Source organism: Mycteria americana, chromosome 1 (assembly GCF_035582795.1).
Source record: "Mycteria americana isolate JAX WOST 10 ecotype Jacksonville Zoo and Gardens chromosome 1, USCA_MyAme_1.0, whole genome shotgun sequence".
In the NCBI taxonomy this organism is placed as follows: Eukaryota; Metazoa; Chordata; class Aves; order Ciconiiformes; family Ciconiidae; genus Mycteria; species Mycteria americana.
This window is the reverse complement of record NC_134365.1, coordinates 26,881,651-26,906,201: the sequence shown is the minus strand read 5'-3', so window position 1 is coordinate 26,906,201 and position 24,551 is coordinate 26,881,651. Positions and strand designations below refer to the sequence as shown.

At 41.0% G+C, this 24,551-nt stretch overlaps 1 protein-coding gene across 1 annotated transcript in view; it reads left to right on the top strand.

Annotated features, from left to right (window-relative positions):
- The first annotated feature begins 11,554 nt into the window (after positions 1-11,554).
- KCND2 (potassium voltage-gated channel subfamily D member 2) overlaps positions 11,555-24,551 on the top strand; it is a 290,461-nt gene continuing 277,464 nt past the window's right edge. The window contains exons 1-2 of the mRNA XM_075491556.1: positions 11,555-11,600; positions 12,791-13,964. Coding sequence (XP_075347671.1) covers positions 12,850-13,964 — 1,115 coding nt within the window. The 5' untranslated portion in view covers positions 11,555-11,600; positions 12,791-12,849. The remainder of the gene's footprint in view (positions 11,601-12,790; positions 13,965-24,551) is intronic.

The window sequence follows — 24,551 nt, the reverse complement described above, 5'->3', positions numbered from 1 at the left end:
TGCTGTGTAGGCCATCCCATTGCCAAAAAACCAAAATCCGTGGCGATGACACCAGCCACGGAGCCATGAGTTGATAGATTGGGTGCCTCTGTTCCTTCTAATGTCACTGCCCACAACTGGAAGGAGAGAGGAGAAAATAACCTGTGCTCCAGAGTCCCTTACTAGCCGTCCCAAGGCCCTTGATCGCCCTAGGACTTCGTGTTGCAGCTTCATCCCCCCCACATGGAAGAGCAGTAGGGGGTAATAGTCCGAGGGCCGTACCAGGCTAGGGAGTATCCTCGTGATACCCTTCACCCAGCCCCAGGGAGGCAGCAGACTTCCCTAAGAGGAGGGTCCGTCCGGCATATCAGGCCCTTGGCTCCTCTTAGAAGGGAGTCACCCACAACTATAACCTGTCTTCTCTTCCTTGTGGAGGTGGTGTTAATACGAGAGGTACGCTTTTCTGACCTGGGCGACACCTCTGGTGTAGATAGACTGTCGTCCCCATCCTCCATTGACTGGCCTGCCACCTCCAGGGCCTCATAGCTGTTGTGCAGAGGCACCTGGGGCGGCGAGGCGGGCAGGGAGGGCCTTCGCCTGCTGCCACGAGCATGGACTCGCCTCCATTCACTCTCCTCCTTTGAGCTGCTGCCTTCAGCCCGGTGCGGGGGGGATAGAGGATCCCCTTGATCGTGGGTTCTTACTGGTGGCTGCTGCTGCTGCTGTTCCTGTCTCAGGGGGGACAGAGCATGGCACCACCACTCTGTCTCTTTCTCAGCCTCCCTGATGCTCCTTAACCTTTCTACCTCCTCCCGTAGCACTGCCACCATGCAGAGCAAATCATCCACCTGGTCACACCTCACACAGCTGTCCGCACGGCTGCCATGCATGAACAGCGAGAGGCCCTGGCACTCCCTGCAGCCCGAGACCTGGGTGGCTGCATGTTTTTGTGGGAGCTCCGTCTGGGTAGCCACATCCACTCTGGTGAGTGCAGAGGGCAGGAGGTGCTCACGTTGCAGGAGGTGCTCACCATTAGCTCAAAATTAGGTTCCTAATGCCTGGCAATGAGAGTTCAAATTGCTACCATATTTAAAGATGGCTCATTCACTTTCTGGTTTTCAAGGTCTGAATGCACTTAAACATCTATGAAATGTCACTGAATATATGATATTTTTAAAAGTATGAAAAGTTGCCCAATGGCCCCAACCACCAAATGGTATGGCAGGAAGAAAATAACTGAAGAGTTTCCTTTTAATATTTTTATAGAATAGAAATGGCTTAGGGAAATGTGTTTTTTATAAACTGCTGTTCTCCCAATTCTATAAATTACTGGGATCAGGGATAGCTTTTATCTTGTAGATACTGAGTTCTATCCCCGTCCAAACTTTCTGAAGCTCACTGAAATCTCTGTTATTCTGTCCTAAGTGACATGCAGTGGTAACAGAATGCAACAAGACCATACAAAACAAGAACTGTATAGGTTATTTGTTATCAAGGCAATACTAACAAGGTAAGACTACTTAATACTAACAAAGTGAGACTATTTAGTTGTTATACACTGGAAAATAGGGGGAAAAAAAGATTATTACCTTGTTTGTAACTTCTTCTTCTGTGACCTTTTTTGCACTCACCTGGAGCCGCTACATGCCTGTCTCTGCCAGTCTGAGGATAGCCAGACAAATCCCCAATATGTAAGTTGCATCAAGTAACGGGTTCCCATAGGTACGTGTTTTACTAATGTTTAAGCATGTTACAGAGTTGTCATGCAACAGTTCACTTCCACACTAGCTCTTAATGGGTGTTTTGCAGGCTATTCCCAAGTTCAAAAAGATGGACTGCGGCAATGCCACAAAAATTACCAGTACCTTTACAAGTTGAAGGCCTTTCTTTCCTCCCAATAACTACTCTCATCTTGTTAGTATCATTGTGATAATGAATAACCTACACTGTGCTTGGTTTTTATGATAACTTTCTCTTAAACCTCCACTGCATTAGACCTGCACATACACACACAAATCTATTACAGATTTTTTTTCTTGAGAACCCCACAAGCTAGAAAGTGTTTGAGCTAACATGGACTAGGGTCTAAGCAGGGGATATGCCATGAAAGAGCTATTGTTCAAGAACAGCTGCTGATTTACACCACCTCTGGCTAGTAGCTGCAATTGTTTACGTTAGCAGCTGTGGAAAAGCTGCAGAAGGATTCCCACTTCTGAATTGTAATTCTTTGTTGTTCAGGGGCATGGGAACCAGGCAAGAGTAACCTTTGTGCTATTCCTTGTAACTGCCTGATGTAACCAGCTCCACCTACAGGGAGAGAAATGTGGAAGTCCACAATAAAGACACTGGAAAAGAGTGTGTCCAAGTCTCTCTTTTCTACAGTAAGCTGTCTAGAAATTATCAGAATTAACATATCAAAATAAGGAGAGATGGCAATTTGTAGCCTGCTTTTCTAGGTAATTGAGTAAATTTCCAAAATCGAGTGAATGCAATCATTTCTCATGTCAGTCTGTCTGTCAAACTCACAGTAATTCTTGAACATCATTTTAGAAGGGTAAAGAGCCGAAAGATAAGCAGTTTTTATAATTTTATGAGAACTGGCAAGTGGATGGAGAAGAGACATCCTATTATTACTCGTTGTGAAGGAGGCTAATGAGATCCCCCTTTCTTAGACATCAGAGACAGGAGGGAAACCAGACATCATTAGTTATGCTGCACACAGTACTAGTCATTTATTTTAAAGCCTTCCATGTTATATTATCTTCTATCCTAATTGCTGTAACTGGGGGATGAATTAGAAGAGTACGGTATGGGGTTTGGAAGGATTGATGTCCCATCTAGACAACACTTCCATTCAGTATAACAGATAAAATTAGGTGACCAAAGTCATTGTGAATTATATGACCGGTTTGCAGAGGCTGATGAGAGCAGAGCAGAAGCCGCAAATGGACTTTGACCCATGACAGAACTCCCTTGATTCTGGGACCTTGAGCTACACAAGTGGTTTCTTCTAGCAGAGCTGTATTTACAGAAATGTCCCTACTGCCTGGTGTTTCACCCTTCTGCTTTCTATTGGTTTAACGTGAATTAGATTGAACAGATTTTTTTTTTAAATTCACATGGTGTATGTCAAATATCTAGACTGTAATTGCTGTAGTCTTGAGGCTGTTTTATGTTATATCATATAGCAGTTCTTTCAAGTGACTGAGCAATGCTACATACACAACCGGAAGGAAACTAAAGATCTGACATTATGATGATTTTGTTCCTTATTATCTTGCTTTAAAAAGGTTGTAATTCAAATTAGATATTTTCTTGCTACTTATGAACAATTATACTACAGCAACATAATGTTTTTAATTGGTAAACAAAGCTACAGCCTTCTCATGAAGCAAGTATGATTTCATTGAAACATACTTGTTTTAACTGGGATGGCAATAATTTTGTGCAAGCTGTCAGATTGTCTTAGTAGCATAACTTATAACTGAATAACCTGTGCTGAAAACTGCCCTTGAGGTGAAGTATTGTTTATCAAGCAATAAAATATTTGTTTAACTTTGTGATGAAGCTAAATAATGAATGTCTAACGTATCTCTGTGACATATTTCTTTTGGAAGCATGTAGAGTATAATGACCAGTAAATTTAAGACAGTTTTCAGTTGTAACTGCTTGATTTTATGACTGCTAGGTCCAGATGACATCCACTAATACCATGACATGAAGTCGAATTAACATGTTTCTCAGGCCTTGTTAACTATCCACTCTTCTACCCTCATTTATGTTCCAGGGGAGTAAAATGGGTTTTAGATGTTATGAAAAAAATGCTAGGTTTTCTGATTTTTATTTTTTCAGCTTGATTTTTTAAATTAATTTCATGTAAACAATCATGGGTAATGTTTCACTTTTGTAGACAGACGCCAAGACATTTTATTTCATCCTTTCTTCCTATTGGAATCTTGGACTCAACATTCACCACAGCAATGCCACCAGGAACGCCACAAAATTTTTTTTCCTCCCTAAGCTGGAGAAGTGGCTTGCTATAAAGGACTGCTTTCTCGTTGCTGTTTATGCAATTAGAAAGCAATCATTAACATGAAAGAAGGTTTCTATTTCCTGTTCTGAACTGTGGTACAGGGGCTATTAGCAATTACTGGCATAAAAAGTGCCCCTACAGGCAGCTCTCCAGATATTCTCAGGTTTGAAGAGTTACCAGCTTCATGCCCGTCTGCCTGACCTCAGGCTTCTTCCTGTGCTAAGAGCTGGCTGGACTAAGGAAGTAATTTGTAATGCAAGGTAATAACTTTATTCAATCTACTAACTTCTGAAAAACGTTCTATATTCATTTGTGCCAGTGAATGACACATTGTTTCTATTGACTATATTTTTGCACATATTCATCTCTTTCATATAGGATTCCTATAAAGCCACTGAGACTCGAAATGGTGGAAGCTTTGCTGGAACAGAAACCAGTTATTAAAAATGGGTAGGATACAATTCCAGTCGCTCTCAGTCAGAGCTGTATTACCCCTCTTTGGGTACCCTGCACATAAGGTACTGAATAGCAGAGCCAATCTAGTAACAAAGCAGCTTAGAAAGGGTTCGCAGTATAAGAGAGATGGGACAAATTAGGCAAGGAGCCATCGATTATTGTGAGGCTTTTGCAGGAACAGAGGAAGGTGGCTGACATCCAAATCCTACATTTCCTGGAATACAAAGAAAAAGGAGTATATCTAAAATGGTAAAGTTTGGATACAGATTGAAAGATTGTCATGCTGCAAGTATGTTATAAAGTAAAAAAAAAAATATCAAAAACTGTGAAGTAAAAAAAAAATTTCAATATATTTTTTATTTTGTTTTGGCTGATAAATCATTTTACCATACAATCTGTTGTCTATGAGGCAAACAGCTCCTAAAGTGCAGAACACAGAGAAAGGTCTGCTAGCAAAATACATATAAAGAAACCTAAAAAAATCTAAAGAGCATCACGTTTTAATTTATATATAACTCTCAAAACATTGTCAAAATCCATTACCAAGACTGAGGTAAGAAAAATCAGAATGGGAACTCCTGAAAAAGTATTAGTTTTACCAAGTTTGCTTTGCTTATCTGCATTTTCCACAAATTTACCACAATTTCAAAATTTTTAGCAATATTGTCCATCTTAATTAAAGCGGAAGCAAATTTAAAGGACACTAACTTTTTCTTGCTCTATTCAGACATTAGGCATCTATTCTGTCACGTATCATCCCAATTGAACAAGTATTTCATAATTCCACTGAGCAAAGATTTCATTATTTCACTGATCAGATGACTTTTTCCAAGTACAAGTAGATAGGCAAGGATGGTAGGACTATGGATGGCCTGGAGTAATGAGCTTAAAACCTTAAGAGAAGGGGAAGAACTTTTCTTCTGCGACGTTCGTCATATTCTTTGAATCTGGAAGCTACTGAAATGTAAACTAACTTATTTTTTACCTTGGCCCTTGTCTATGGAGACTTTTAAATAAGAAAAGTAACCTGATTTGAAAATGGAAAGGCTCAAGCTTTCCAAGATTGTGCAAATTATTGCATCCTCCAAGACTTCGTAACCACCCTAGCGGAGTCTGTCTCGTCTATGGTTACACTGAACCACAGACTGTCCATCTCCCTTTCAGTGCTACTCCCTGTGAATCAAACAGTTCTTGTTTAGCAGATCTTGCAGCTCTCTCTGATGAACATTTCCAGGCAAGTTCCTTTCCTGCTGAGACTGAGATTCTCATCTGATTTATGCTTTTCACTGCTGCAAGACTGGAGAACTTACTGAATAATTTCAGTTTAATGTGCAAAGTAGGATTCAGTGCCCTAACTAAAATGACCTGGACTCGTAAATTTTATTTATGGTTTGACCCACTTCTGTCCTTCAGTTTAGCCAACCTCTCTTCTGAATCAAGAAGAAACACATGAAGGAATGGTCATGACTGAATCACAGACTGTTAAGTCTGCAGATACTGTCTGCCTGCTGCAATATGGTCTTTATGTGCATTGGTCTTCAAGAACCAGATTAGATAAAATAACTTAAATCATGTCTGATACGTATTTTACCCAATGGCTCAAGCAAATGATGAGACTCGTATGTTAGAGAATCAGTGCACAGAAACAGGGCAAATAGAAGTACCAAACTCTACATGCTTAAAAGAGCCAACTAGTCAAAGTGGCATGTTGTCACACACTGATGCAGAGATTTGTGAGAACTAAGTACTTTATTAGCGCCTCACACTTCAGTATGAAGAGAGCGTTTCTAATCCATGCTATACATTCTAAGTGGGTTTCTTCCTGTTTTTTCTCTTTTTTTAAGTGCTTGTGGAGTGAAAGGTGAGTATATGATGATACTGGAGATTCTGCATGTGATTAGAAATGTGGCTACAACGACACAGAGTAAGTCTGGCAAGAGGCATCCTTGTCAAAGAAGACTTCCCAAAGTGCTTCAGCGCAACCAGAAGTATGAACTCTAGTGGTTAATCAGTCTTCTGCATTAATTCAGTCTTAGTTTCTCTTTCTAAGGATGTGACCTTAAAGACACTTAAGTCCAGGGTAGTTTTCCCATTGACTTAGCAGACTGGCTCAGGCTCTCAGTCTCAGGATCATCCTGCCTAATTTAAAGTATCTAAGACTCCTAGCTTAAGGATCACAGTCATCCCAGCCTGCCTTTTATAGTCAACACGTACCTGCCTGCATACATTGAGACTGTAGGTAGGATGGATTGCCCTCTGGAGTTGTTTCTCTCTGTGTCGACTCTAGGAAGTCAGGGTGAGTAGGGTCTTAATTAGGTAGCACAGGTGCCTAAAGCTAAATCAGTTGAAATTGGGCCTCATTATATAGATGAAACAGCTATTCCTTTGAAGATACTATATGAGCCAAAACATTAATTCAAAAAGAGAAATATGTATTTATCTAAAGTAAAGTTTAAAAGTTTTTATTTACTATTTCATTGATGGGTAAAGTATCACTAATTTGAAGAGGAATTCCCAGAGTTTAATATGACTAATACATAGTTTAATAGAATTAATCTTTTATATAATATCCTCTACATCAAGAAAAACATATATAATTACTAAATCAGTAACTGTGGGTTTAGAGCAGATAAAGAACAAATATTTGAGATCAAATCAGCCACTTCTGTGGAAGAATGTGAAGTTTTCTTGAGATGATTCCAAGTACTGACTTAACCTCACCTTAAGAAAAAAAGAAACCACAGTGCTGATAGCTCTGCCTTCCTCTTCCATCCACTAAATCTGTAATAAATGCATAAAAAATCTTTTCCACAGAAATAAGGGTCTTTTTTTTAGGTTAATGATAGCTATACTAACTCTCAGGTTGGCTTCAGAATTTAAAAGAAATGGTGCATACTGTGCACTTCCCGCACAGTATGTCTTAATCCTTGACCAGTGAGAGGTCATTTTTTAATGTCCAGAGCAATCCATTCCTCCATATAGAAAGAAGGACGACATGCACTTGCACTGCAGAGTGACCTGAGCCTATTTTAGCAAACTCCCAGAAAGATGGCTTTTTGTCTTTGGAAAATTATGCCCATATCAAAAGCCTCCCACTTATTCTGTCTGGCCCATAGTACAAAAAGCAGCTAGATTTAGACAACACAAACCTATGAAAGCAAGGAAACTGCAGACTATGTCTATATATATTTGTGTTGACTCCATGTTTGACCAAAGCATTATTTTTTTAATTTGCATTATAGAATCAAACATTTTCCTCTGTGAGACACATTCTTAATCTCGTGACCCAGTTCTTCAGTGGGGCTGTGATCAGCACCCTAGAAATCCTTATACCAGACTTTTTCTACTTAGAAGGTCTCAGGAATGTTCGCTCCATTGAAAAAAAAACCCTCAAAACAAAACACCAAACCCCCACGCCTCTTTTGCTCAAACTGAGAAGCACTCAGACCTTCAAACAAGCAATAAATGAGGTAGAAGAGGAAGATCAGTAGAATATTCTGCTAGTAATAACCAGAGTGGGTTTTGGAAGAAACTTCAGTATTTTGAAGAAGTAATTTTGGTTCCTATAAATTAAAAACAAAAAGCCCTTTGCATTGTTCAACCAAATAGTAGATAAACATATGTTTTTTTAATGGAAGCTATTCTTACTAATCCAGAAGGGGGAAAATAGCATATATTCAGAAACCATTTATCTCCACATGATTTTATGCATTTGGTATTGAGTGTACAAAAGTATTAGTATAAGAATGCAGGAACTGTGAAATTATCTTCTAGACTAAAGAGGAAGGAAAGAAAAAAGTCAGATGTATAGCTGAATCTTGAGGTTAAGGCTTACAAGGTGGCTTTAAATATTTGTAGTGTTCTTTTCGCAAAAGGAAAGACCACTGGCTTAATACTAGAGGAATTAGGAAGAGGGGATGTACATGTACGTTCAGTCTGCAAAGGAAATTCTTGGTTTAAAACATTCTAAATACTTCTAAAAATATTAAAGAAAAAATTAAATGCATTAATACAAACTTATGCATCATAGCTGTTATCTTCTTTAATCCTTAGAGAGTTCTTTGTGCCTCATGACTTCAGAAAGAATTAAGAAACAGCTCATATTAGAGTCCATTGTGCATTCCCCTTAGTACCATTTTCTTCTTTTCCTACAATTACTAGGATTTATTTTCTTTGCTTGAAAATGGGATTTTTGTCTCATTTGAGTCCCTGCTACTTAATTCCTACTTGAAGTCATAATCCTCCCTGTCACATCACACAAATCTCTTGGTAGCTAATTCTGATGTCACAGGCAGGATTTTGACTTCAGAAGAGCTGATGATTTAGGTACACTCTATGTACCCGAATTTACTCTTTCTGAAATGTACAAAGTAAGGAATACTGCAACCAGACAATTTCAAGGCACTAAACTCAAGGCACAAGCTGTGAAAGTTTCAACTCCTGGGTATCACTTCTCAGTAGTATATTAATGGACTTTCTGTTAGAATGAGAAGGTAATAGAGTATACTTTTTGTCTTTTCCTTCCAAGATACTGTTTCTGAAAGACGCCTCTCTGATACACAGTCTGTCCAAAAAAATTTAAGGTGAGGTGATAATTTTTCCAAATAGTCAATGGTGTCAGAAAAGGTTTTGAACCTGGACTGGTTTCAAATCTCTGATTTAAAACAGACACAATGTTATAAAACTACCTGATACCCACTTGTCCAAATGTATAGGGTTTGTTTGGGGTTTTTTTTCCATTTCCTGATGAAATGTCTAAGTCTCTGAAACAACTTTAAGATTACAACAAGAATCCAAGTGATTCTTTAATGGAACCCATTCTCATCTCTACTGGGGGGGGGAAACCCTTTGTTGCAAGTGAAGAATCCTATTCTGGAAAAACTGCAAAGAAAAAAGCAACTGAAAGGAGTAACTGTTTTCTGTAAAGCTAGGCATGTTAAAAAATAAGAGCAGTTATTGATTACAAAAAGAATCTATAGCTGAAAATGAAACCTCTTTTGATTATTTGTCAGGAAAGGAAGTCCTGTATTATTGTCTCAGTGCTGAGCTGACAGGCCCATAAATTGTGCTTTATTAATTGCTACAGGACTGTCTTTTTGTAGCACCAAATCAAAAACCCTAATCTTTCACATGGGAGAAGAATACCTGCATCATTGAAATCTCAATACCTACAGTTGACCAACTAATTTCAAAATTATGGATTAATTTATAGGTTATATAATGTACTGAACATTTGAGCTAGAAAAAACCAAACCAGCCAACAACTTCAGTAAAACTACAGAAAGCATCCTTTATTTTCTGCGATATTTAATTTCATGTAATTTGATATATGTGATCGATCACCATCACAAGTTTTCCTAAGTTAGGAATTGCACTCAAACATTTTAAACCTCCTCTCTCCATGCTTTCACATATTTCTTATAGGAACAGCTTAGAGACTACACTACTGATAGTGTTCATCTTTTTCATGGGAACTAAAACAGAAGCTAATATATATTGAAGTTGAGCATATTATTAAAATATAGAAAAGAGACACCTCTCAAGCTTCAGTATATGTTTGGTTTATTTTTGTTTCGGGTTTCTTTTGGCATATGCCTAAAATAGGTTATCGGAGTGGGAGGTTTGGTCAGAAGATCTTCAAGTATAAAGGAACCTATTTACTCTATGATTCCTTTGGAAGCCTCCTACCACTAAACTGAAGCAAGCGTAAATTAGAAGGAGGAATACCTTCTGGTATCTTGATGCGAGCTCTGTGAAGAAGACACCGAGTGTTTTCAGAACCTTAATTAAAAAATACAGCTAGTGCCTTGTATTTATCGGAGCCATCGGAGCGGCACGTAGAGCTCGAGGAATGACGCGCCCGTTTCCCCCCGGAGATGCAGCCGTGCCACGAGCTCGTCTGCGGCCGGAGGAGGCGGCGGCGGGGCCCTGGAGCGGCCCAGCGGCGGAGCGGAGCGCGGCGCGGGAGCGCGGCGGCGGCGGCGGCGGCGGCGGCGGCGGCGGCGTCGGCGGCGGCGGCAGCGGCAGCCGGGCCCGCCCGGCCCCGCAGCGGCACCCCGGCGGGGAGCTCACTTCCCGTCATCCACACGCCATCTAGCGACGGGAAAAAGGGGGGCGGCTTTGCACGGGAGCGGAAAGGAGAGGAGGAGGAAAAGGCTCCCATACCCGTCCCAGCTCTCGCCTTTCCCAAAGCTGGTAAGAGCCATTTGGATATTGCAGCGAGAACTCCGGAGTGGCTCGGGGCGGGCTGTGAGGAGCGTCGCCACACTTCACTCCCAGGCATTTCATCCCCCCCTTCTTTCAGTAAATCGCCCCCCTTCCTTTGACAGGAGCTACGCTCCCGAGAAATCCCCTAGACAGCTCACCCAAGCCGCCGCCGCCGCCCGAGCGCTACCGAAGCACCGCTAACTCCAGAGGGTCTGTGCGGCGCTGCCGGCGGAGGGGCTGGACCGCGCGATGCCGGCCCCGCAGCGGCACACGCACACACACGCGCGCACACGGGCACTCCCCGCCTGCCCTGCCGCCGCCGGCGCCGCCGCCCGCAGCCCCTTTGTTCGCCCGCGGAGCGATGCGCTCCTCGCCCGCGCCGCGCCCCCCGCGCCCCGCGCCCCGCTCCGCCGCCGCCCGGCGCCGCCCGCCCCTGCGCCCCTGGCCCGCGGGCGGCGGCGGCGCGGCAGGGCGGCATGGCCCGCCCGCCGCGGGGGGAGGCAGCGGGAAGCCCCCCCCCCGCCCCCGGCCGCGCCAGGGCCTCGCCGCCGCCGCCGCCCGCAGCCCGCGGCAGCCCCGCGGCAGGGGCAGGGGCAGCGGCCGCAGCCGCAGCCGCGCCTGACGGCAGCCCCGCGCCGCAGGATCCGCGCCCCGAAAGGACGTGCTCCGCCGAGTTGCCAGGCGCGATTACGTTGTTTTTCCCCCCACCCACCCCTTGAACTTGTTGCTTGGCGCTCGGCGGTGGCGGAGGGGGGTGGGGGTGGGGGAAAGCCTTATTATCGATGTCCCTTTGGATGCGATCAAGCTTTTCTCAGGAGCAACTACTTCCCCGCCGTTCCCGGCGCGGCGCGGCGATCTAGCGGCAGAGCCCGTATTTCCAAAAGTCTCTATGCAACTGAGGGCTCTCGCCAGACTACTTTCCCAGGTAGGTGCCGCAGGCTGAGCACGTCGGGAGGGATGCGAGAGCAGAGCCGAGGGGAAGGAGGCGGGAGGGGGGGAATGATCCGCCGCCGACCGCCGAGCCGCTACGGAACCCCGCGCCCCTGCCCCGCGCCCGCCTCCGCGGCCCCCCGCCCGGCCTGGCCTCCCCCGCTGCCGGGGAGCCCCTGCCCCGCGCCCTCTTCACCGCCAGGCTCTCCCGGCTTCGCCTTCCGCCGCCCGCTCGGCCGCTCCCGAGGATGCCCCACGCAGCCCACCTTCCGCGGGTGCCTCCAAAGCCCCCGCTCCTACCCCCGCCATCGCCACCGCGGCTCTGCCCGCCCTCCCCCCCGGTCTCCTCGCTCCGGATCAGCCCCTGTCCGTGCCCCGACGCCCCGTCCCGGGGAGGCTCCCCTCCGCCCGCTTCCTTTCTCGGGGGCGCTCCCCCCTCCCGGCGCCACTTCCCCGACGCCCCTCTGCCCTTCAACGCGTTTCCTACACGGAAAACTTGCCTTAAAGTTTAATGCTGCCGCCCGGAGCTCCTCCCCCTGCCCCGCCGGCTCCCCCGGCCCTGAGCCGGGGTCAGGAGGAGTCCCCGGGGCGGCGATCAAGGTCAGGGAGAGGATTCGTCCCGCTGCTGCTCCAGGGTTGCGGCTGGGGAGGGGGGGGCGGCCCGCCCGGCCCATCCTCTCCGCCCTGCCACGGCGAGCGGGCGGCGGCGCCGGGCGGCCCCGCTGCAGTCCGCCCGGGGAGGGCTCCGCTGGCGGCCGCGGCCCGGCTCCGGCAGCGGGCGGGGAGCGGAGCGGAGCGGAGCGGAGGAGGGGCGGGGGGACCGGCTGCATCGCGCGTGGAAGAAAATCTCCTCCCAGGTGGCTGCACCGCTGCACCAGGGCTACTAGCCGGCTCCTGGGGTTAGCGCTTTGTGGACCGTTGCTTCCATCCAGGGGCCGCGCATGGACCTTGTATCCAAAGGATCTGGCTGCTAGAGTAGCTGCTTTGAATACGTTGATTACCAAGTGCCCTGATTTATTGTCCTAACTGGCTAACCAGCCCCTGGAAAGGATATTCTGGGATGAAAAAAGGGAGGAAACAAAAAGGAAGCAAAAAGATTTTCGGTTAATCACAACAATGTTCAGAAATTCTGGTGCCTCGAAAATATGTGAGCATTTGTATTTTTCTTTTCCCTCTCTATTTTAGTGGCTGGACCAGGACTGTCTCTAGATTGACTCCCTGAGCTGTAGTAGTTGCTTGGGACCATGGCAGCAGGAGTAGCAGCTTGGTTACCCTTTGCCAGGGCAGCGGCCATAGGATGGATGCCAGTGGCCACAGGTCCCATGCCAGCTGCTCCACGGCAGGAGAGGAAGCGAAGCCAGGACTCTCTGATTGTGCTGAATGTGAGTGGCATCCAGTTCCAGACGTGGCTGGACACCTTAGAGCGCTACCCCGACACTCTGTTGGGCAGTTCAGAGCGGGACTTCTTCTACCACCCTGAGACACAGCAGTACTTTTTTGATCGGGACCCTGACATTTTCCGACACATTCTCAACTTCTACCGTACTGGGAAGCTTCATTATCCCCGTCAGGAGTGCATCTCAGCTTACGATGAGGAGCTGGCCTTCTTTGGCATCATCCCTGAGATCATTGGCGACTGCTGTTATGAGGAGTACAAGGATCGCCGGCGTGAGAATGCTGAGCGCCTGCAGGATGATGCCGATCAGGATCATGCAGCTGAGAGCTCCCTGCCCTCAATGACAGCTCGGCAGAGGATGTGGCGGGCCTTTGAAAACCCACACACCAGTACACTGGCGCTGGTCTTCTACTATGTCACTGGTTTCTTCATTGCCGTCTCTGTTATTGCCAATGTGGTGGAGACAGTGCCCTGCGGGGTAAGCCCAGGTCGCATCAAGGAGCTGCCCTGTGGAGAGCGCTATGCTGTGGCTTTCTTCTGTCTGGATACTGCCTGTGTCATGATCTTCACAGTTGAATACCTCCTACGTCTGCTGGCGGCCCCTAGTCGCTACAAATTTGTGCGCAGTGTCATGAGTATCATTGATGTGGTCGCCATCATGCCGTATTACATTGGCCTGGTGATGACAGATAATGAGGATGTCAGTGGGGCTTTTGTGACACTACGAGTCTTTCGTGTCTTCAGGATCTTTAAGTTTTCCCGCCACTCACAGGGGCTGCGCATCCTGGGCTACACCCTGAAAAGTTGTGCCTCGGAGTTAGGCTTCCTCCTCTTCTCACTCACTATGGCCATCATCATCTTTGCCACAGTCATGTACTATGCAGAGAAAGGTTCATCAGCCAGCAAGTTCACCAGCATCCCTGCAGCCTTCTGGTACACCATTGTCACCATGACAACACTGGGGTAAGTGCAGCTGGTGTTTGGTTACAGCCAACATTTCAACAAGTGTATTGGCACGAACGGAAAATACTCAATTTAAAAAAATGTTGATAGAAAAAAATGCGAGGGTAAGTTTTTGTTACGGAACTTTATGAATACGACTCATCACTTCCTTCTAAATGTTTTACACATGCAAATGAGTTAAAAGTGTTGCTGAAGTTAAGATAACCCAAACCCCAAAACTGCAGATAAACTGAAAAAGCAAATAACAAAACAAAACAAAAAAATCTTGAAATTGTTTGGGTTCTTTCCAGTTTTCTCTTAACATTTTATTTGGTTTTGGATAGTGAAATGGGAATATTTTCTGAATATCTGTGAGTTGTCGGTTAATTTTTAATAGAGTAATGTCCTTGCTGACAGGACTTGTTACAGTGTTGCTGAAGTAGTGACAATTATAAGGAGAACCCAAGTACAGGCTTTTAATTTGGTCATACATAATGGTCTGCCATTTTGTTTGAGGTGGTGTATTGATGTAGCCTTGGATACGGAGTTCGGTATTACAAAGTGATTTGTTTTCATGTAAATAAAACAGGTATAGATACCTTAATCTTCACAAAAATTATTCCTGATGTCATTTAAGACACTGGATACATTTCCTTTGATTTCCATGGACCTGTAACTTGTAAATGACAAGTGTCAAACTACACGGACCGGTGACAGACTCTGGAAAATGATCTGAGGAAGTGTGAGACATACAACAGATCAAGCATATGTCTTAAAACATAATTCTAATGGCAATATAAATTCTTCCAGAGAATCAGGAGTTAAAAAATGCCATTGTTGACATTAGACCCCAATGCAGTTTAGTGGAAAGATGGGAGATAGTATTATTTGATAAAGTCTCTGATATCAGAGTCATATTGTACCAGCTGATTCTGTGCACCAAGTTGTAAAATGCATTTGTCTGTAATTATAAGAGGGATTTTGAAGGTTGACTGATTTGAGAATGCAATTTTTTGCCCTATTCTTAATTTTGAGCTGTAGAGTATCATCTATGAAACTGAAAATTTGTTGATTCATTAGAAACTGTTCCGTTATTTAATAATTACAGATATTAAAAGACAAACTTTTCACTTTCATGAAGACAAAGCCCATCATTTTATTAGTCAAACATTTTGCCACATCTTGTTGGGACTGTTGAGATTTATGAAACATGTATAACTTTTAAATTTAGCAAAATGAAAGTGCATAATTAAACTATTATGAAAAAGTTGATTTATTATGTGCAATTGTAATTTAGTTGAGAAACGCACATAACAAAATATTGAAAAAGATAAAGGGACTGTCTTATGCCACCATTTTTTATACAGAGCTTTTATCTTCAGCGTGATATAACAAATGAAGATAAATATAGTGCATTGTAAATATTTCATACTACTTGTAAGGGCAAGTTATGGTAAAAAGGAGTGACAAGAGCTTTGGGGATTTTAATCTGCTTTTTAGGTTCCTGGGTTTTTTTGGTTTTCATTTTCTTCTGGTAGTGACAAGCTGAAGGGTCAAGTTAGCAGAAGGACCAAGTTACGCATGCTAGCTAGTTCCATAGTCCTGTATTTTCTGATGCTGACACTCTTTGCTACATATTTTTAATTAGAACTGTGATGATTTCAACAAATTAGGTCTTAAAAATTTACCAATATTTAGAATGTACAATCTTATTATAAAAGAGCAGGAGCTGGTCTGTGTTTTTTGTAACAAAAGGTGTTTTTTGAGTAAGTTGTTTTTGCTGTTATGGACAGTTTGGGCAGTACTTGTCCATGGTACTGAACATAATTTTGTCTTCAGTTTTATAGCCAGTTTGCAATTGATTATGACATGGGTATGGTATCTATTTTGCATTAATATAATTTGTTTGCTTCTTTCACCAAAAAATTAGTATTATTCTGTAGTTTCAGGTTCAGAGGTATTGCACCAAGTAAAATCCTCAAAAATACTGATGAGATTCGAACATCATTAAAAATCTTGTTGAATAGAGCCAAATAACCTATTTTCAAGTATGCAGCCATACAATATTTAGGTCCTGAGGGGAAGAAAAAGAGTTAAAAAGAGTACACTCATGCTTGAGTCCTTTTTCGAGGTAGTTTGCACTGTGGAAGTTTTGAGCAGGTTGTACAGAGATCCAAAGTTTCACCCTGAGAAGTTCAGATATGATTATAAGTTCAGATATGACAGACATCACAATTTTCTAGGAAATCTTTAATCAATGCATTAGCTAGGTGATATCCTTTTAATAACATCATGATAACCATATAAAGATTATGTTTAAATGTTAAATACATATGAATAATTTAAATAGAATTAATGTAATAAAAGCTTTGAACTCTTTTTAGTTGATGGAATAATTACACAATAAGAGAGGGAAATTAAAAGGAAAAGCAGCAAGGGTCAGTGAAAGCTGATTGTAATTAGTACTGCTACCTTTGCTCTGTGCTAAAGCTTCTCGTCCGTTTACTAATATAGAACTCCCATTCATTTTTAATTTTAGTTTCAGCTGAATTAGGGCTATATAAATATGCTCTATATGAACAACTTTTTTCTTTTAGCAACAAAGCTAGATGAAGTCTTTATGTTTTAAATGACAGTAGTACGCAGCAGGTTATGTGAAATATTACAAAATTACATGAAAGTTAATACCGAATAATAGATTAACATAAAGTTGAGTTTTTGAGTCTTGGTGTCATTCTCGTATTTTGCTGGATAGCAAGGTTATTGAGTAAGTGACCTTTGCAATTTGGGGAGTTATTATCTTGGAAGCAGAGCTATATTTCTCAGTTCTGCATGATTGCTGAGCAATTAAAGTGTCTTTAAAAAACATAGATTACATTTTCCTCTGCAGAATGCCAGTGACTTCAAATATTACTACATTTGAGCCTCTAAGGATATCCCAGCTATTAACTGTTCTTGACTGCTCAACTCAAGTAGTACATAGTTGTACACAGAGATGTTATATGCAAGAAATGAAAAAAGGGGAAGAAAGGAGGAAAGGAGGAGAGAAAGAGAGAGTGAGAAAGATAAAGAGATGAGAGAGAGAGAAGAGAGAGAAAGATGACTCCAGATTAACAATATACACTCTGCCAGAAACTGACCTGTCTGATTTCAAATTTCAAATTACTGTTTTATCAGTATTACTTGTAGCAAAAGCAAAACTAAAGTAGGGACAAGAAGGGACAAGAGAATAAAATTGAAAGACATCACAAAGCAGTTTGTGGAGATTCAAGATAACAATGAAAAGCATAGAAATTAGGGGCATAAAGGTCAAGAAACAGGGTAGTGTAAAACCTGGCAGAGAAAAAAGCTCAAGTCATTAAATTGGGACTGGCAGACTTACATGGGGGCTTGTGAACATCTACACCCATAATGACACAGTTATGTCACTTTCTGCTGTCACCTCATAACATGACAATCTAATAACTTTCCTTCTGCCCTGTCAGTAGCCAGCAAATGAGCTGGAATAGCTGGTAAGGTTTTGATGGTGTAAGGGTAATGTTTGTTCCCAAATCAGGCAGACCTATAATGTAATTTATGTTTTATAGATATATTATACTTTAAATAAGGAACACAGTGCTCTTCTGTGACTAGTTCTAAAGCAACCTGACTTCTATGTTAAACTTCTATATTTATAGGCTTTACATTGGGTAGCTTTGTCAAGTCATACAATACTTTTGTAGATGAGCACAATACTTTACGAAGGGAAGCTTAAACATAAGACTATTAATTTATTTGCTTTGACTGTATAAACTAGATGTGTGTCTTCCAGAAAAGATAAAGCAACTATTCATTTTCATTATTTGTTAATATAGCCCATAATGTATGAGGAATCCCATCTAAGATATATCAAATTCCTTGAAGACTTTATAATCAAACAAGTGACTGGATGTGACAACAGAAAGCCTCAGACAGTGAACAGGGGAATAGGGCGATGGATTTAATTTTCCTGCACATTCTATTCTCTCCCATCTTCACTTCTTTTCCATTCTTATTGCATGCCTATGGGTATATTCCATCTATTTGTTTTCTCCACTTTTCTTTCAAACTACCACTTTCCACAGTCTTCCTGTTTGGGGATTTGTCTGCTGGCTTGGCACCTTTCCTCCCTTGTTCAAGACAAGTTTCACGTTCATATTAAGACTCTTCTGGCTTTATTTTTTCTGCTTCTTTGTTCCAGATTCCTCATTAATCCTTCACCACTAGATCAAATCTTTCATTCATCATCATTGTCATTCATTTGACCTGAACTTTCCTCATAACAGTTTTTTTTCTGACCTTTGATAGATTTTTTCCTTATGAGCATCATAAAATTTCCACAGCATCACTTTTTTCCCCAAATGTCACACACATTATCTTGTTTTCCTTTTCTGACCATTGTGAGTGCCTTTAGTTTCTTATGGTCTCTGCATGCTAGTTTGAAAACATCCATCTCTTCAGAACTCATATTAAAAAAATTGAGTTCAATAAAATCTAACAAGAGATCAGAAAATTAGAAATCTTTGTTTTGTGAACAATTTCATTAAAAGTTTAGAAATACGCTTATGATGAATATTACAAAGGTAAAGATTAGCAAAGTTGGAGTATTATTTCTGTATCTCATAGTTACATATTGGCTCATTCATTCATTTTGTGTTTGATATTTTCAACCCTGTTTCAAATAGCTTTTTTCTATTTTTGTATTCTTGTATACAACCTAGTGAATTTTGTATTTTACAAAAGTGTTTGATGTCTCAATCTATTTTCTCTTCACAGCAGAGATGTTTAGCCTGAATAGTTAGAATACTATATAACAGAGGAGGGACAAAGTGTAGTGTAATCACCTTCAAAGCATGTTACTGGATATTCAAAAAGGGCTCCAGGGAGAATTTGAAATACTGAAAAGTAAGGGTCATTTTGATAGCAGTGAAAAAAATTTCTTTATTCTCTAATAAAAGATTACTCAAACTGCATTGGGCTGTTGTTGGCTTGGCAGAGAACAGGAGTCATTATATTCCTACTTAGTTGCACTGAGGACCAGCTTTCCTGTTCAAAAAAATCCTGAAGATCTCTTAGAGGAACAGGAGTTAGTTTACTTCACTAATTTTTCTTGAGCATGAATTTCCTTACTTCAGCTATGAAGAGCGTGAAGGTGATGCTTAACAAAAAGATCTTTCTGCTCACAATCTTAATTTATTTGCTGCTTTGGTGGAAGCAGATGGAATTTTGTTTCCTTGTTATTGTGAGTCAAGAGTAAGAACAATGAGATTAGTGTGGGCCAGGATGTAGAAAAGAAAAATGCTGACTTAGTACAGCAGAACAAATCGACTCAGAGAATAATTATGACTGGTGCCTGATCTATTAATTATGGCCTATCATTCAACTAATCCTCAGTGAATATTGTGATTTTAGTAAAATCCTTAAGTGATCGAACCCAAGAAGTTCAAACTGAGTGATGACAATCTGTACTTGACTCACATCATTGTGCCTCTGTCTTAGAAGCAAAATTTGCAATATAAAAGCCATATAAATGTATGAATACAGTATTAGAAATAGTGCTACTGTGCAAAAAAAATCTGGAAATGGAAACTGTATTTCTGAACATGGGAACTTATAAATACTGCAGAAATAAAATGATTATCCAAAATAAGTTGAGAACATCTTGCAATTTCAGGGTGACAGTTAACTTTTCAGACATTTGAAAGAAAGTCTAATGAACTACTCCTATTACCTGATTTTTACACCATTATAGTCCACTGGCAGCAGTTCATAATTTGCATCACGGTAAGATGATGAGAGAAGAATCTGGTTCAGCAAGGGTTAAGTGGATAGATTGTTCAAAAGAGGGAATATAAATTAGAAATACAGAAACAAAGTTTAGATTCAGCCTTATTAGGTTTCATCAGTTACCTGACAACAGAGCTGACAGAGTGATGGAAAAGATTCTGTATATTTCTGTACTTATCATTTATCGCGCAATAGATTGCAGCACATATTTCTGTGCAAGACATAGTCTTTCAAACATCTTTTTTCTGCATTGCTCATGCAGTGGAGGAAAGGTTTTTAAATTCATAGACATTGCTTTGAAATTATAGCTCTAAGCTACATTTCCCAGAACAATAATAGTTACCATGCTTGGACTTTGACCCCTATCACAATTAGTAGCCTAAATTCTACCAGTATTTCTTAAGTATTTTTTGCTGAAGCGTATGATTTTGATCTTCCTGTGCCTCTGGTAATATTTTATAATCCCCTGGGTAAGTAAAAAAGTTGTGGGTTTTGTTTTGACAAAAACAAAACAAAAACAAAAAACATTTTCAGCAAAGTACACAGAGAAATTTGCATTATTTCCACAGCATAGACCTAAATAAATGTGAATTGAGATGAAATACAAAATAGTGCTTTTGACTAGAGCACCTGATGTGCAACAGCTGTAAGTGTTCTGTAGAAAAATACTGGATACAAATATTTACTGGGGTATCTGGTGTATGAAGGCTCAGATTTAAACATGAGCACATATGAAGATCATGTGACCAATACATCAGTCCTAGAATATTTTAGCTTCATCAAAAAAAAAGTCCAACAAGATTCAGCTCTATTGTAATTCAAATGAGACCACTTTTTTTCTCACACCAGTGTAGACACACCTTATGCATTATTAGAAGGCATATCTTAGTGTACCCAGTGATCAGTACAGAGTTCCTACTACCATCAGCTCAGATTCTAGCAGTTAAGTGCATTTACAAAAGCTAACAAAACATTAGGACTGTGCAACTATCTGTGCAAATATTAAAGATACAAAGACATTATTCATATAAGCAATCGTGTTCTTTGTGTATTTAGAAAAAGTTTCCTTCCTTATATTCCACTGTGCAGTATTGTTCCCTACTTGTCTGCAGGTCTCCATGCTGAAGGTGAAAGCCTTTGAAGCCACTGTGTAAATGTACGTAATTAGGGCTTGATCCTGCACTGTTATAGAAAATGCGAGGTTGCCTAAAAACCTACAAAAATGTTATTAATATGAACAAAGTCAAATTTTGCATATCTGAAGTATTTAGGAGCAGTATTTTGCATTTCATCCCCAGTTTTTCAGTTTCATCTATGTTACTGGTTTCTTTGATCTCGCTGGCTTAACGGTGAAGTCAAGTCCTACAGACACAGAGATCTCCTGGGTTTATTAGTTTATAGGAGCCAAACACTGCGAGGCAGGTATCTCAAGGTGCAGATAGGCACCCAGCTTGAATTCTCAAAAGAGGCTTAGGTGCTTAGAAACACAAAGGAGAACAGTTGAAAGCAAGTAATCTGGGAAACTAAGTACCTAGTCATCTTAGAAAACATGGTCTTATGTGCACAAGAATAACTGCTAGGATGAGTAGAGTACTGTACTGAGACTCTGGGTATGTCCTACCCCTATCAGAATCAAATGGATCTTACAAAGGTTCAGGTCTCGTTAAAATACAATATGCCCTATATTCACGTAACACTGTAGAAGGAGATAGAGCGTTGTGTGTATAGTATTCTTAGGAAACAGGAACAAGTAATACAAGAAAAAAAAAAGGGGGTAATATGACTGAGAGAGTAATGTAAAGCATCCAAGGGAAAATATATTTTTTGATCCTAATTTTCTGTCTCTGTGTTTTTCAAACCAACATCTTTTCAGCATGAAAAGATATGTAAGAAATGTGAGTTATGACATGCATATATTGTTAAATTAATGAAAATGTTTTTAGAAACCAGGTGCAAAATAATAAAACAGTGTCGGGTAGGAGATTCCATTTTTTTCAAAGAAACATCCAACCTGAGGGTTTATTGGTTTCAGTAGGTCTCATATTTAGCTTATATACAGTAAATTTGTTAAGATGCTGATGTGTGGTAAGAAAAGGTAAACCGTAATTCTCAATTTTGACCACTGCAAATTCATCCCCTTTTCTGATGTGCTGGCAAATCTTTTTATTTTGTCTCTATTTGATTTTTTAATGTATATTGTTTGTAGACTTAAGTGAGAGGTTTGAGAAGTACTTTGCCCGCATTTGTTTTTTCTTTTTTGCAGTAATATGAGCTTTGTAAACATTGTCTATAGCTCTGCTAGTTGATTTTTACCTTAATCTTTGTTCCTAAATGAAACATCTTTAAAACACCTTTCCCTGATTTTTCCTGATTCTTTGTACAAAAAGTTATTTTCTTGAGGTAAGCATCTTGTATGACAGTTCTTTCTCTTTGAGGAGACATTTTGATTTGTGAGTTGACTCTTAACCAGATGGTGTCTAGCTCAGCTTTGTACTAACTACCACTTGCACTAAAGTTTCATGTCAAAAATTAACTTACGAAGCAGAACTCCCAATATTAAGAACACTTGTATCATTTTTTCAAAATATGATCTAATATAACATAATATGAACATTAAAACAAAAATGTTATAAAATCGGTATCTGCATAAATAAATTTTGTTTGATTATTTTGTTTGGTTATTGAAGACTGAGTTTGCTTAGATAGATAAAACTTCTTATGGTATAACAGACAATATAAACTTCTAGGAATTTATTTAATGAATCTGAGTACTTTGGTAAATTAAAATAAAGTAAGTATGCTCCACTATAGTTTTAAATCACCTTGGATAAAAAAAATAACTGTGAAACTCCATAAAGGTACTTATAATGATCTAATTTTATGATAATACATTAACATGCTTTGATTAATTACTATTTTGAAAAAAAAATATTTTGAGGCCAAACCCCAACTTTCTTCAAATATGTATCTGGAGACATGGGGTCTTTTTCAGTGTACTGGCAGATTCTCAAAATATTTTGGCTGATACACAGGGAACAGTCTTTCAAGTTATCACTTGCAAGTTTGGCCATCCAGGCATTCCTTGTAAATGGCTGAGAGTCAGACTGTGAGGTTGTGAAGGACGTAATTTAACACTGTGTAATAGCTCACAGTCTGAAAGTGTCTGCTGCATCCTAACTCATTGCTTATTTCAGTAAGATGAACCAAAAGAGTTTTCTGTATGAGAGCATATGTAATGTGAGTGGGATCCTTAACTTTTCATTGTTGTTACTCTTCATCTCCCCCTTTTTTTATAACCCAAAAGAGGAATTTTCTTACTGTGTTAGTGGCCTCACTTTCAGTTTCTGCAACTTTCAACTCTCTCACTTGTAGGCAGTTAACAATTCCCTGAGCATCCTTATCAGCTATGGACAGCAACTACTGCACTGTGCAGGGTTGCTTAGGAACAAAATTGATGCTCTTTGACACGGTGGATTACAGCTGCAACATGCTGGTCCCCAAACTCTCCTGCTTCCCACAGAGGAATGAAAAGCAGAGAGGTTGAAGATGCTTTCCAGATCTGACTGTGAAGAGGGTATATAGTTTTTTGTTTTAGGATATCTAATCGCTTCATTGTTGGTAAATAGCAGGTTAAGAATTGTGGCCTTTCCATTGAAAGCACAGCAGTACCAAAAAATCTTTAGTAGCAACTCTTTTTAACAGCAACTTTGTAATTTAAATACCACAGTATCTTGTATCACCTACAGAATTGAGAAGTTTTAGCTTTTCTAAGCTTTTTGGTTGGCTTTGGTTATTGATGCATTTTTTTACATCAGTTGATCAAATCCATGTTGAGACATGGATATCAAGGACTAGGGACAGGCAGAACTAGACAAACAGGGTATATACACCTATTCTCATACACCTAATGAGAGCTAGATAAGTTATAGGTGCAGCTATTTCTTGTGTTTATTTGATAGGTATTTATATAAAATGAAACTTTGAATATTTGCATTGTAAACTCTACAGTGATTGGGAATTTAGTTAGTATTTACCTTTTTGGCACCTGGATGGAAAACTTCAAAGAGTACAAATTGAAGCTTCCCTGCAGACAGATAGTTTAGAGTAGATCTGTCCATAGATCGGCTTAATGACTTGGCAAGCTCAGTATTAGTTATTTTGCAAGTGAAAGGGAACCTCAAGTTTTATCTGATTTGCTTGTGAACACAGTAATGAACCTATAAGATGTTCATCTGTGTCAAAAGGTGCTGAGTTTTAGAGGTAAATATTATAAAGGAAGCTCCTTACAAAAAAAGTGTAATATGTGATACATATGCTATACTTCTTGGACCAGGTGCTACTTCTGGCACCTCTCTCCCTTCACCCCATGTCAGTCAGATCATTGCAGAAATGGTAGCTGCTGAAAGACTACAACCATTATCATTCATTTAACCTAGAGTTTCTTTCCTTCCAAGGCCCAAACTTTTGAAATTTAATACATTAAATCATTCATGGGACAAGCAATGCTGCTAGTCATGCTGACGAGCCCTTCAGCATGGTTCAGCCTCTTGCCGTACCAGCAGAGCCGTGACAGCCTCTCTCCTCTGGGGACAGACACAGCTGCAGACCACAGATGATGCTGACTACTTGTGTCTGGCACACACAACTGATGATTTTAAATTACAGACACCTTTGGCCAGCAGTGCACACATGTAAGATAAAAACCTAGTTGTGGGAGGGGGAGATAGGAACCAGTTTTGTTTCAGGTCTCTAGGAGAAGACAGAAAAGAGTGCCTGGAGTGAACTGCACAAATCCTTTTGGAT